Source organism: Hyaena hyaena, unplaced genomic scaffold (assembly GCF_003009895.1).
Source record: "Hyaena hyaena isolate Hyena2069 unplaced genomic scaffold, ASM300989v1 scaffold_268, whole genome shotgun sequence".
Taxonomy (NCBI): domain Eukaryota; kingdom Metazoa; phylum Chordata; class Mammalia; order Carnivora; family Hyaenidae; genus Hyaena; species Hyaena hyaena.
Genome location: NW_024080898.1, coordinates 2,075,159 through 2,088,497, shown reverse-complemented (window position 1 = coordinate 2,088,497; position 13,339 = coordinate 2,075,159). Strand labels below are relative to the sequence as shown.

Sequence of the window (13,339 nt, the reverse complement as noted above, 5' to 3'; positions counted from 1 at the left end):
GATACATTATATTCATTACGCTGGACAGTAAGCATGTCTGTCTTGTGCTCCAGAGGTTACATTTGCTCCAGAGGTTAACATCTGTCTTTATCTTTCAAGGCTGTTTGAAAATAGAGCCCAGAGCAAAGGGCAGTGGGCCAGTGTTGCTTTGCTTACAGAACATTAAACAAGTTGTATGGAGAATTGTTTTTCAACGTATGTAAATTATACCTCAATAAATCTGACTTAAAGTATGTGGCATGTGATAAGAACACAATACATGTTACTGTTGGTATTCTTGATCTTCATTTTGAGGCAGACCTATATTGATGACCTTGGTGGAATTTTGAGATGCATGTTCTCCAAGGTAAGTTGAAAACTAATAACATTTATTCAAAAAGGAACGACTAATGTGTCCAGATAGCTTTTGATTTGAAAAAAATTAGATTTTTTAAGCGTTTTATTTATTTGTTTTGAGAGAGAAAGAGAGAGAGCAAAGCAGGGGAGGGTCAGAGAGAACATTCCAAGCAGGCTCTGCACTGTCAGCACAGAGCTTGATGTTGTGCGGGGCTCTGTCTTAAGAACCGTGAGATCATGACCAGAGCCGTGTTCAGGAGTTGGATGCTTAACCAAGTGAGCCAGCTGGCGCCCCATACGTGTTTCTTTAAGAATTTCAGGGATATTGGGGCGCCTGGGTGGCTTAGTCGGTTAAGCGTCTGACTTTCGCTTAGGTCATGATCTTGCAGTTCGTGGGTTCGAGCCCCGTGTCAGGCTCTGTGCTGACTGCCAGCTCAGAGCCTGGAGCCTGTTTCAGTCTGTGACTCCCTTTCTCTCTGACCCTCCCCTGCTCACGCTGTCTCTCTCTCTCTCCTAAAAATAAATAAAACATTAAAAAAAAAAAAAAACAAAATAGGTGGCATTTAAAAAAAAAAAAAGAATTTCAGGGATATTAAATTAAAGTGAAATGTGAGAAAACCACCTTGGGTTGCAAAGTATGAGATTGCTTTGTTTTTGTTTATATCATACTACAGTTCTTCCCTTAAAGTTCTGGAAAATTCTAACAAAAGTGTTAATTAAGCCCATTTTTAGTAATGTTTCTTTTCCTCTAGATCTTGGGACAACATAGATTTAGGGGAGTTAAGAGAAGTTAGCATAGTTGGAGGGAAATTTTAACTTTGAATATGTTATTTTTTTTAAAAGGGGGTTGGGCTTCATTTTATCGATTAGCATTTTCTAACTCCTTTCCAGTTATTTTCTATAAACAAACACTTAAATAGTATTATTTTCAAAGCTGACTTTATTGGTTGAACATTGTTACCTTTTAACTGGTTTTGACTTAAATATTTAATATGTTCTGAGATTATTCGTTCCAGTTAGAGTGCACATGAACGCCCAGAGCTGGATATGTGAGGGAATCTTCTAGCTATGGTGGCACCACATCTGAGTTATTAGTGAGGAAAACAGTGATGTCTGGGAATCAAGGGCTGAAGCATTTTGGAAATACTCTTCGATAATTGGGACTTCCTACATTAAAGTGTGAAGATAGTTAAACCAAAGCTTTTCCTTTTTATTTATAGAACAGCATGTTGAAGCAATAGTCAAAATATGTAGCCTGGGGTTGGCAACCCTTTGAAATGGGTGTGCCAAAATTTCCAGTATAGTCTGTGCCATGGTGACAACTGGCCAGCGTTCTGTCTTTGGTATGTGTCACTGACCCCTTCTTAGTGTCTATTACCGTATTAAAAGTTCATTTAAGAACTTTGTTATAGCTGATTTTCAATGTTCTTTATCAGCAGCTTTTAATACTTTTATTAAAATCAAATTTATTTTTGTAACCATTTTCGGTTTGCCTAGTTTGGATAGGTGGATGCTTTTTAAATAAGTTGACAAAAGAGTTTAAACCCTTGAGAATTCTTCCTAGTTGAGGTATACGAGCAGAATTTGTAGTGAAGTCCTTCCACTGGGGCCTTATTTGGGTCTCACAGTAAGAGAGGAGTTGAACATTTTTAAAAAGTATTCCTGCTTTACAGTGTTACAGGAAGCCGTCTTCAAGTCATAAAGTCGGGCCGAAAGGTGCTGGCAGGCTGTGTATCCCGAGCAGTTACAAGTCACGTGGTTTGCAGATAGGTTTCTCCCAGTCTGTGCCTTGTCTTGTTGTTTTCCTAAAGGTATCTTTTGAAGTGCAAGGGTTTTGGACTTTGATGAGTCTAGTTTATCTTTTTCTTTGAAGGATCATGCTTTTGGTGCCGTCCCCGGAAGTCTTTGCCCAACCCAAGGACATGAGATTACGAGATTGTTTCTTCTGAATGTTTGTATCTTATAGTTTTAGTTCCTGTGCTTGGGTCTGTGATCCATTTTTAATTAACTTTTGTATGTAGCATGAGTTAAGTTTCTTAAATTCATCTTTATATACATATCCACTTGTCTCTGTGCCATTTGTTGAAAAGAATTACTTTGGTATCTTCATTGATGATCAACTGACCCTAAATATATGGGTTTATTTCTGGGCTCACTTTTGTGTTTTATTTGTCTACATGTCTGTCCTTCTGCCAGTACCACATGCCTTGATGACTGTAGCTTTTCGTGCCCTATTTTAATAACAAAAACCACATTCTCTTCTTGTAAAAGTATATGTTCATTTGTTTAAAAAAAAATGGAAACAAAATGGAAAAGTAAAAGAAAAAAGTAAAAATCCCTAAGCAGTCACTGTTGGGGTGAACATGTCTCCAGATGTCCTGCACGTGTGTGCATGTTGTATGGGAGCACACACCTCCTCCGCAGCTCTGCATAAGACACACCAGTGTTTGCCCACACTCATTGTTCCTGTGTACTTTTTGACTGAATGAAGTTATTGTCTGCTTTAAGAGAGAACTGATTATTTTTCTTTCTTCAGGCACTTCTGTAATTCTGTGAGTTTTTACTGACATACACTTCTGAGAGAGCAAAGATTCTTTGGGCTAAGAACTGTGAGTGCTTTTTTTTCTTGGTAGCATATTAATTGGAATTTATTTCTCACTTCATTTGTTGAAAGATGACTTTAAAACAAGGTTTTTAATGTGTGCTCTGCGAATGGATGGCAGATTATGTGTGAAACATTAATAAAATTAATCCCCAAATCCAGTTTTAAACATTTAAAGTTTCCATAAATCTGCTCTTGAACATTAGATTAACTTTTTGGCAGTTGCGGTTACGAGTGTGGAGCCAGTAAATATTATACGTGTGGTTGTAGAGTTTTATTTTCAGTCATGAGGACTGCTCCCTGCTGCAAGTTTGTTTTTACCGTGTTCATAAGGAAATAACACCCTTTACTCTTTTGCACTTTGTGGATGCAGTCTGTAGTCCTTGATCAGTCTGGATCTTGAGATAGTTTCAGTGGCCGTTGTGAAACTGTTGCCAAATCCTGAGACACTTTCCCATCTCGAGTGTTGGTTGGATCCCATGGTCAGAAACTCCCCTGGCGTTCACATGTGTCTTGCAGTATGATTTATATATCTAAAGTCACTTATAGAGATGTAACATGTATACAAGACTGTACAGATTTTACATAATAAAAAATATTTTTTAATGTTTTATTTTTTGAGAGACATAGAGAGACAGGGCACAAGTAGGGGAAAGGCGGCAAGAGAGGGAGACACAGAATCCAAAGCAGGGTTCAGGCTCTGAGCTGTCAGCACAGAATCCAACGCGGGGCTCGAACCCAGGAATGTGACATCACGACCTGAGCTGAAGTCAGACACTCAACCTTCTGAGCCGCTCCCTGCTCATGCATAATTTTAAAAGATTGAAGTTTAATCTCTGGCAGTGGGGAGCCATTAAAGGTTTTGAGTTTGGGGAGTGACAGTGTGACAGGTTTCAGAAAGCTGCCTTTACATTGGCTTAATGGAAAGTTAGTGTTTGAAAAGGGCATGCTGAAATTGTGTGGGAAACTGGATTGCTCTATGAAATTATATAAATGGGGGGCTTGAGGACAGGATTTTAAAAAGATAACTTGAAATTTTCAGTTGACAAATGGACTCTTTACAGCAAGGAAAGCAGCACACTTGAGTGTTAACTGTGGCTAACTGTGTGGATTTTTCTTCCTACTTTTGGTGAAAAATTTAGTGAAGTGCTAAATATGTCAGGTAGTCAGATGTTGAAATGGAGCTCTTTTATTCTGAGTTTGGCCCTCGGTCAGTAGGTGCACATTTTTAAAGAGAGTTATATGGATACCATGCAAGTCTTGCCAAATAAAGAGCCAGAAAACGGATTTGGGACTCCTAGTACCTACCCCATCTGTTGGTATAGAGATTCAGGAAGTTGGAAATTAGAATAGTTTTTGAACGGAGTTGTTGGAAATTGGAAAAGTGTTTTTAAACCAAGTTGTTAATGTGCTAAGATTTTTAAAAATATATATTTTATTGAATATTTTGAGAGAGAGAGTGCAGGGGAGAGGGAGAGAGAGAGAGAATCCCCAGCAGGCTCTGAGCTGTCAGTGCAGAGCTTGATGTGGGGCTGCATCCCATGAACCGTGAGATTATGACCTGAGCTGAAATCAAGAGTCAGACGCTTAGCTGGCTGAGCCACCCAGGCGCCCCTGTGCTAGCAGTTCCTCCTGACCTCTCCCCTCCCTTTGAGGTGTGCTCCCCTTCAAATACAGAGGCTTTCTGGTAATAATTTGGAGAGCTTAATATGCAGCTCGGCAGTTTTGGGGACACAGCGGTTCTATGTCTGTCTCCCTGTGCCCTAGTGGAAGATAAGCTGTCTGCGCCGGCGGCACGGCAGAGCGAGGTTACTGTATGGGTGGACTGCCTGTCCTCCTAGAGCTCTTTGGGGGAAGGTATGTATTTCCTGTAGACCGGCTGAGGGCCACTAGGGAGGGAGGCTCATAGGATCAGGGGGGAATGAGGCAGAGAGGGAGGAGGAAGTGGCTGGATTCCCGAAGGAGAGGCATTATCCCGCATCAGGGTAGTACAGTGAGGGACCCCCCCATGCTGGAGTGGGTGAGGGACCCCGCGTAACTCCTGAAAGCATTCTCTCGGTAGATCAATTTTAAATACTTTTTGAGCTGAGCGCGCCCATGCCTTCTGGTGACACTCCCCTGCTACGCCCGGGGTTAGGAGGGCGGAAGGGCGAGCTCATAACCCCAGCTGGGGCTTGGGCAGGAGCTGTGGTGTTGGAAGAAAAATGTTGATGATCACACTAAACTGGGTCTATCAATTTCTAAATTCTGAAAGTTTTTATAACTTGAAAATGACCAGAGTCATGGCTTGCCTAAATAAAAGTTCAAGGACATTAAACTGTCACCACAGAATAAAGGACAGCGGTAGATAAAAAGTTGCTTGACGGTTACATCCCACAGGTTCTGCTTGTTCAGGGTAATAGTTACAGTTTTTTTTTGTAATAAGAAAACTATCAGTGAAAACAAGTTTTTACAGGAAGAACGTTCCCATTGAGACATTTTATTGCAGATAAAATGTCATTATCTTTGGGACCAGGCAGATCTGTGCTTGTCACATCACCCCTTATTAGCACTGACATGAGGTAAGTAAACCCATTTCTGAGGTTCATTTTCCTCATTTCCTTTTTTTAAAAGTTTATTTATTTAGGGGAGGAGGGAAGGAGAGAGAATCTCAAGCAGGCTCCACTCATCAACACAGAGCTGGACGCAGGGCTTGATTCCACAACTCTGAGATTATGACCTGAGCCAAAATCAGGAGTTGGTTGCTTAACTGACTGAGCCACCCAGGTGCCCCCCTCATTTATTTTTTTGTGGAAAGCGTAACATCTGCTTTTCATTGTTTTATGGAACAATTACGGTCTCTAGCAAAATGCCTGGTCCAGAGTAGGTTTCACAAATGTTGATAACCCTCTTCTCTCCTTATAACAATGCTTTCTAAAGTTCTAAATATGTTCTTACTCTCCTTAATATGTGCTTTGCTTCTTCTAAATGTATTCCTTCAAAATAACAAATGGATTAGGGGATTTAGTATGACTACAGGATACTATCTGGGATGTAAGAAATGTTGGGCTTTAGTATAACTAAAAATTCCACTTTTGATTTGAAATGTGAAATATTTTCATAAAGAATGAAAAGTAATTTTACTCGTGTTGTTTTTCAGTAAGGAAACATATGAATTAGGGGTCTAAAGGAAAGGTAGGCCCAGGTTGAGAATATGCTGTACTGTTCTAGGCGCACTTTAGAGTGTATAACACGAAAAGGAAGATATTTTATTGCAGAAAGAACACTTCATAAAAATCAGTATCACTTTAGTGTCTTTATTTTCTTCATAATGTGTTTATTGTTCTTTTTCTGGGAAGTTTTTTTTTAATTCTTTATTAGACTGATAAATTTTAAAGTGATCTCAGTATTTTGTCTTCTTTCTGAATGTTCTACCTTTTTAATGTTCAAATTTTATACTGTGAAACTTTTAATGAATTTTAAGGTACCTCTTAAAAGTCTCAAAAATGATTTCTGTAATCTTTAGTTTCAGAGTGTCTTTATTGTTTATATTCAGAATCCCAAATTACATTTGTAACGTAGTTAAGTTTTGCATATTCGTAGGAATGGCTTTAAATTAGGAAGGAAATTATGGTTAGCTTTCTATAGGAGTCCAGAATATTCCTTAGAATTCATTCAAGAATCTTTGGTTATAAATTGCAGAAACTTACAAGGTAATTTGCATGGAAGAGGAGTTTATCCCATGAGGGCAGGTAGTTCACAGAACTGGGGGTGGTGGAGAGATTAGAAATGAGATTCGAGGTTCAGAAAGTGAGCAGTAACCCTGGGAGGCCAGCAGCAGGAACACACGGCCCCGATTAGGTTGCAGTCCCAGTCTGCAGGACTGTTAGGACATGGTGGCCCTGGTCTCTTGTTGCAGCCCCTCTGAGTGATTTCTCAAGTATCCCTGGTCTTTGGATCTGCTCTCAAGATAGGAAGTTGTGGGGGTTGGGCAATATTTGTGGGCTGACCTTCCCTGACCTCCACACTTGTGCTCCATTGACCCTCTCATCATATTTTCATTTGGAGGCCCTTTGCCTGGCAAATTTAACATGGCCCAAACTGAATTCCTAGTTTGGAAACATTTTAATTTGTTGATTTGCTTTCTCTTCTTGTGTTTATAGTGTTTTGAGACTAATACACTCAAATACACTGTTTTAAGCATCTTAGCACCAAACAGTATGTGTGTGTGTAAAGAGTGATTTCAGGAAATGACAGTCCCTTCTTACTACATAGAAGGCAGTGTGAGGCAATATACATGCACACGTATGCCAAAATCCGGAAATACTGAATGTTTTCCACTTGATTATCTCTGCAAAACCTCTAAAAGTTAGGAAAATCAGTTCCATTAAAGGATTGCCAGCTCTTTTGAGAAATAAAAAGTTAACTTGTGTGGTGTGATGGTTTTGTAGTTGTGTGTGCTGATATTTTATCTGTTGAACCCATTAGATAACCTGTGGCCATTAGTGGACATTTCATTCTTAGGAGGAAAGCCTGTAAGATATGTCAGGATGTGTTTTTTTTTATTTTTATTTATTTTTTTTTTATTTTTTTTTAACGTTTTATTTATTTCTAGGAGAGAGAGAGAGACAGCGTGAGCAGGGGAGGGTCAGAGAGAGATGGAGTCCCAGACTGAAACAGGCTCCAGGCTCTGAGCTGGCAGTCAGCACAGAGCCCGACACGGGGCTCGAACCCACGAACCGCGAGATCATGACCTAAGTGAAAGTCGGACGCTTAACCAACTAAGCCACCCAGGCGCCCCTGTCAGGATGTTTTTAAAAAGAGAATAGGGATGCCTGGGTGGCTCATTCAGCTAAGCGTCCAATTTTTGATTTCAGCCTAGGTTATGATCTCACGGTTCCTAAGTTCAAAGCCTTGTGTCAGGCTTTGCGCTGACGGTGCAGAGCCTACTTGGGATGCTCTCTGTCCCTCTCTGCCCCTCCCCTGCTTTCGCTCACTCTCTCTTAAAAGTAAATAAATAAACATTAAAAAGAGAGAAGATGGCTCCCCCCACCATTCATCCTAGGAAGTGTAGGGTGTAGCATGCCGGACTGTGTCTTTTTAAGATACAGCTTATGTATACATAACGTATGTAGTTTTTGATCATTAAAGAGTTAGTACATGTTCTTTTTTGAAAATGTTTTCCTCTCATCTGATTTGTAAATTCAGACTTGAGTAGTCAAGATCTGGAATTATCTAAACTTCAGTAAAGAAAAGAAGAGCAAACAGGTTAAGGTTCAGACATGTACAGCATATGGAATCGTTGAAAAAATTGTAGTGTGGTGTTTAGTAGCACTGGAAATTCTTACCTCTTCTGTGGAAGTCTTGATGTTGCCTCAGTCTTGGTGTAGCAAAGCCTTTTACTTAAGAGCATTAGTGTTCATCTATTATGATGAACATCTTGTTAACAATCATGTAGATAGCACTTAAAATGTCTTTTAGGAGGAGAGAATATTCCCTTTTCTAGATGAGTGGATATGCTTATACTTTAAAAAAAGTTTTACTTACTTTAATGCTTACTGAATTTAAGAAATATCTTTGAAGTTGTTGGTGGCGGTATTTTTTTTTTTTTTTTTTTTTTTTTAACATACCAGGCAGATGCAAACATCATTGCTTTCTTTTGAGACTATCCTCTAGGGATAATTCAATTACTCCCCTGTTTTCCCATTGCAGTTTATCCATAGAGCTCCAGTTCTCTAGCTAGCATTTTACTTTGTTACACTGTGTTGTAGTAACTTTTTTGTAAGTCTTCTCAAAGACCATGAGCTCCTGAGGGTAGGTCTTGTTTTATTCGGCATTTTATACTCTGCATTGCATAACATATCTGGCCTTTTGGTGGTCTTCTACTAATCTTTATTGAATTGCCATTAGGAAGCAATTCCCATAAGATTGTGGCAAAGCATTCTTAATAGTCTCTTAAAAATCTATTATTTGATTGTTACCAAGACAGTTAGCTGTGCAGTAGTATCACCTGTCAGATGTACAGTATCTCCCTAAGACACCAGGTCTCCAGGGACCAGTTCTCTGTGTTTGCTGCAGTTACTTTGTCAGCCTGGAAAAACCATTATCTATAAAACCTTGGTGGACCCATCAGTCTATTTTATTTAAAGTCTCGGGGCGCCTGGGTGGCTTAGTCGGTTAAGCGTCCGACTTTCGCTCAGGTCATGATCTCGCGGTTCGTGGGTTCGAGCCCCGCGTCGGGCTCTGTGCTGACTGCCAGCTCAGAGCCTGGAGCCTGTTTCAGTCTGTGACTCCATCTCTCTCTGACCCTCCCCTGCTCACGCTTTCTCTCTCTCTCTCTCCTAGAAATAAAAAAAAAAAAAAAAAAGTCTCATTTGTACTTTAATTTTAATAGGACAAGTTGCACATTTTTCTAAATTTTTGTCAGCTGTATACTACCTGTATATAGATCATTCCTTTATCGCTCATTTTCCCAAACAAATCCTTTTAGCAGGGTGGCCAGTCATATGGGACTGTAACTCTAAACTAGTTGTATTTATGTCAGGTTCCTTACATCTTTTATCATGTTGTTTGCTAAATCACTCACCCATTCATTCAGCATGTACACACCGGAGACTCCAGTGTTTCAAACTTTGTGCTTACTGCTATCATAATAGCAATGAGTAGGCTATGATAACTGCTTTCAGTCCTGGGAAAGAGCCAAACATTTTGATTAGTTACAATGATGTGTTATGGGGCCCGTTTGAACATAACCCACACTTGGGATATACTCTGCTCTCACACTGTCTTGTTCCCTAAATTTCTATAATAATTGTAGACTTTAATGATAATACAGTGTGGACAGAACTATTATGGTCTTGGTACTTTTTATATATGCAAGTATTATTTCCATAGGAAGTCATTAACCTTTTTCAGGATAAAGATTGTCTTATTACTTTGTATCATAAGCACTACTGGAAATATAATAAAAATTTTAATACTTGTGGAGTTAACACAGAAACTCTAATACTCTGGTGTCGCTTAAAACTGGGCCTTTAGAACTACAGGGATGGTGGGGCACCTAGGTGGCTCAGTTGGTTGTGTCTGACTCTTGATTGCAGCTCAGGTCTTGATCTCAGGGTCGTGAGTTCAAGCTCCTTGCTGGATGAGGAGCCTACTTTAGAATATTAAAAAAAAAATAATAAAAAGAACTACAAAGATGGTAGTAACAGCATCTATGCAGAGGGAGTATAGTTGGCCCGATGTGACCAGGTAAGACCTGAGAAAAGAGGGAGACAGTGTTAATAGGTGTTCCTCATTCTCTGAGTTTCTTGGTCTTAGGGATAAGTTTCTTTGATTTTTTAAAAAAAGTTTTTATTTAATCTCTACACCCAACGTGGGGCTCAAACCCATGACCCCAAGATCAAGAGTTGTGTGCTCCTTCAGGTGAGCCAGCCAGGTGCCAGTTTAGGGGTGGGTATTCTCTTCCTTTCTGCAGATGAAGAAATTCAAGCTTTGAGAGACTTAAGATTCTTGCTCTGAGTTTAAACACTGATGGACTCTTTCTGTGGAAGTACATTATATATGGATGCATATTTTAGCTTTGAAGATGATTAAATACTTGTTTTGGTTGTAGAGCTCTCAGGCATTAGGAGAGCAGTGTACTCCACCCAGGCAGAGTTTTTCTCCCTGAAGCTTACAGGTCAAATGTGGATCAGGTCTGTATTGCTGGCCTGCTTGGTGTCATACCGCAGTAGCCTGAGCTGAACAGTGCCCTGGCTTCTGTTACTTGTGCACTGCAAAAGTCATCCTTAAGCCAGCCAGATTTTGCAAATTACTTGTGTAATTGTTAACAGCACATTGAGAATTAGGGAATTTTAAGAGTGGGATGGGAGTATTTGATTTTATTAGTGGTTCCTAGTTTTCTTGTGCATATATTGGTTGGAATAGGCTTTTTACCAATATCGCATAGGTGATTCAGAAGACAACTACAGTATCTGTATTTGGTATGCAGTTCAGATGCAGAAGCAGGACGTGTTGTGCTTACAACAGGCGGTGAGTGCGTTCTCTCTCTGCGGGCACTTTAGGTTATTGCTACTAAACACTAGCTTATGTTATATATTTCCCCAATAGAAAAAATAGAAAAAGTTTACATTTAAGATGTGAACTTCGCTTTGGGACTTTAGATTTCCCAACCTTCAACTTGTCTGTTTTTCTGTTACTATCAAGTGAAATTCGGAGGTATTCTGTGAAGTGCCATGATTGTAGAAAAGCACAGGAGTGGATGGACATTGTATTCTTTGCTCCCGTGTGTGTGTGTGTGTGTGTGTGTGTGTGTGTGTGTGTGTCTGTAGGTTGCATGTAATTAAAAGGGAGCAATTGCCTGCTTTCTTCTTTTTTGTTGTATAGCTGATAATAGGGAGTGAACATTATTTTTATGCCTTGACCACATTGTCGTACTTCATACTTCTAAGTTTGGATTTGCTTCCAACATTTTCTCCATGGTATTCTCCATGTCTTGAAATATATCCAAGAATTCCTGTTTCTGTTTTTTGTTTTTAAAGTAATCTCTATTCCCAACATGGGGGTTGAACTCCCGGCCCCAAGATCAAGAGTTACATGCTCTACTGACTAAGCCAGCCAGGTGCTTCCCCCAAATTCCTTTAATATATTTTTTTCTGATGTTATTTTTTTCTGGGGCATCTTCATCCCTTCATCCCTTCATTCATCATAACCACTTTCTTCATTCCTGTTGGTAAGGTCACCTTCACAGAGTCCCTCTGACGAGCATGTCAGATGGTGCCAGTGTCCACATTCTTGCATCCAGCTCTTTCTTTGGTAGCTTCATTTATGTTTCCTTAGAGTTTGACTTCCGGTGTTACCACATCTGTGTTTTTGCTGCCTTTTTATCTTTGTTGGCATATTCCCTCATTTGGTTATCCATTTTGTAAAATGCCACATGGGTTTGTCAGCAGGAGACAAGGAAGTGACACCACTGCAGGCTTTGCAGTCTGTGCATGACCTGAGTAACGGATGTTCAGTGAACAGTCACTGGTAGACTTGAAAGAAATTATGTAGTTGGTCACTAATAATGACGTAAAAGATGGGAGAAAATGGTAAGATTGTAAAGCATTCTATATTTATAGGATCTTCATTTTTCATTACATTTGTAAAGAGTGGGTATTTTAGAAATGGGTATGGTTTGTATAATGATAATGATGATAATTACAACAGCATGTTTTAAGTGCTTAAACATACAGTAGTTATCGTGGTGTAAGAAGATGTAGAAGCCTGAGATTTGTATTCAGGTATTTGAGCTCCAGTGTGTCTCAGACATGGATATTCGTTCCTTAAGTGCACTGTACTTGAGATAGAATGTCAAAAAATGGCTGCATATTCTTGTAATTTTAATGTTAAATAAGAGAAGTAGTGACCATTCTGACAGGTGTGAGGTGGTATCTCATTGTGGTTTTGATTTGTATTTCCCTGATGATGAGTGATGTCGAGCATTTTTTTCATGTGTTGGTTGGCCATCTGGGTGTCTCTTTGGAGAAGTGTCTATTCATGTCTTTTGCCCATTTCTTCACTGGATTGTTTTTTTGCGGGTGTTGAGTTTGATAAGTTCTCTAATGTCTGATCTGGAATTATGGTCGATGGGCCCTTTAATTCAGTTTCTGTTTTTCAGTTTTCTAAGATGGCTTTAAGATCACTTTGTGTATGTCAAGGGGAGCTTAAACAAATTGATTTCAATTTTATCATATACCCAAATGAAGGAGGAACGAGTATAGGTTGCATAACTAGTTAGATTTATGTATCCTCATTTGAAATGCTGCAAAGCTGTAAATATGGTTGACAGAATGCGCTGAAGTCATAGTTTTTATGTTTTGCTGGAGGCAAAGGAATTTTAACACTTACTTGAAGAACTTCTGGTTTGTGGATTTTAGGTGCCTGGATTATCTAATTTATATAATATCTAATACTATTTATGACCTGACATTTGATTTCTAAGGGTAAAAACAATTACAGGTGTTTTCTTATTTCTTGATTTGTTAAGAATTAGGATGAATAGACTTTTTCCTTGTGGTTTTATACAAGTGGCACTGGTTTTTCTGCTCTGGTTTATGAAATGGCCAGCCGAGCCACTTGCTTTGTTTATTTCTGGGTGGCTTTGGTCTGCCTTAGGGAAGTAAGTTTGTTTTTGGCAGAAAAAGTAAAAATGTGTTTATTCATTCCATTTGTAGTAACATTGATCCAAGGAGAGCTTTTGAGGAAAGCCAGAATGGTTCGGCTTTGAACATAAATAGCTCCCATTCATCTCCTAACTGATAGGGAAGAGTAAAAGATTAAGATTAATAATGTATAAATTATAGACAAGTCCTAGAGCACAAGTTACAAACCAGATGGAACTCTCAGACTGTTTCTTCGGACCTCCCGTTTATTTCT

General features: G+C 39.3%; 1 protein-coding gene across 6 annotated transcripts in view; it reads left to right on the top strand.

Moving 5' to 3' along the window:
* CYRIB (CYFIP related Rac1 interactor B) overlaps nucleotides 1–13,339 on the top strand; it is a 146,194-nt gene that overhangs the window by 78,882 nt on the left and 53,973 nt on the right. Inside the window, exons 1-2 of one of the 6 annotated variants that reach the window (XM_039245725.1) lie at nucleotides 707–724; nucleotides 5,676–5,678. The exons of 4 other annotated variants lie outside the window; for them this stretch is intronic. Coding sequence is in view for 1 of the 2 variants with exons in the window: in XM_039245729.1 (XP_039101660.1) it covers nucleotides 331–346 (16 nt within the window). In the remaining variant the exon portion in view is untranslated. Of the gene's footprint in view, nucleotides 1–315; nucleotides 347–706; nucleotides 725–5,675; nucleotides 5,679–13,339 lie in introns of those variants that run through there. One more of the 6 variants, XM_039245729.1, reaches the window with a different exon arrangement.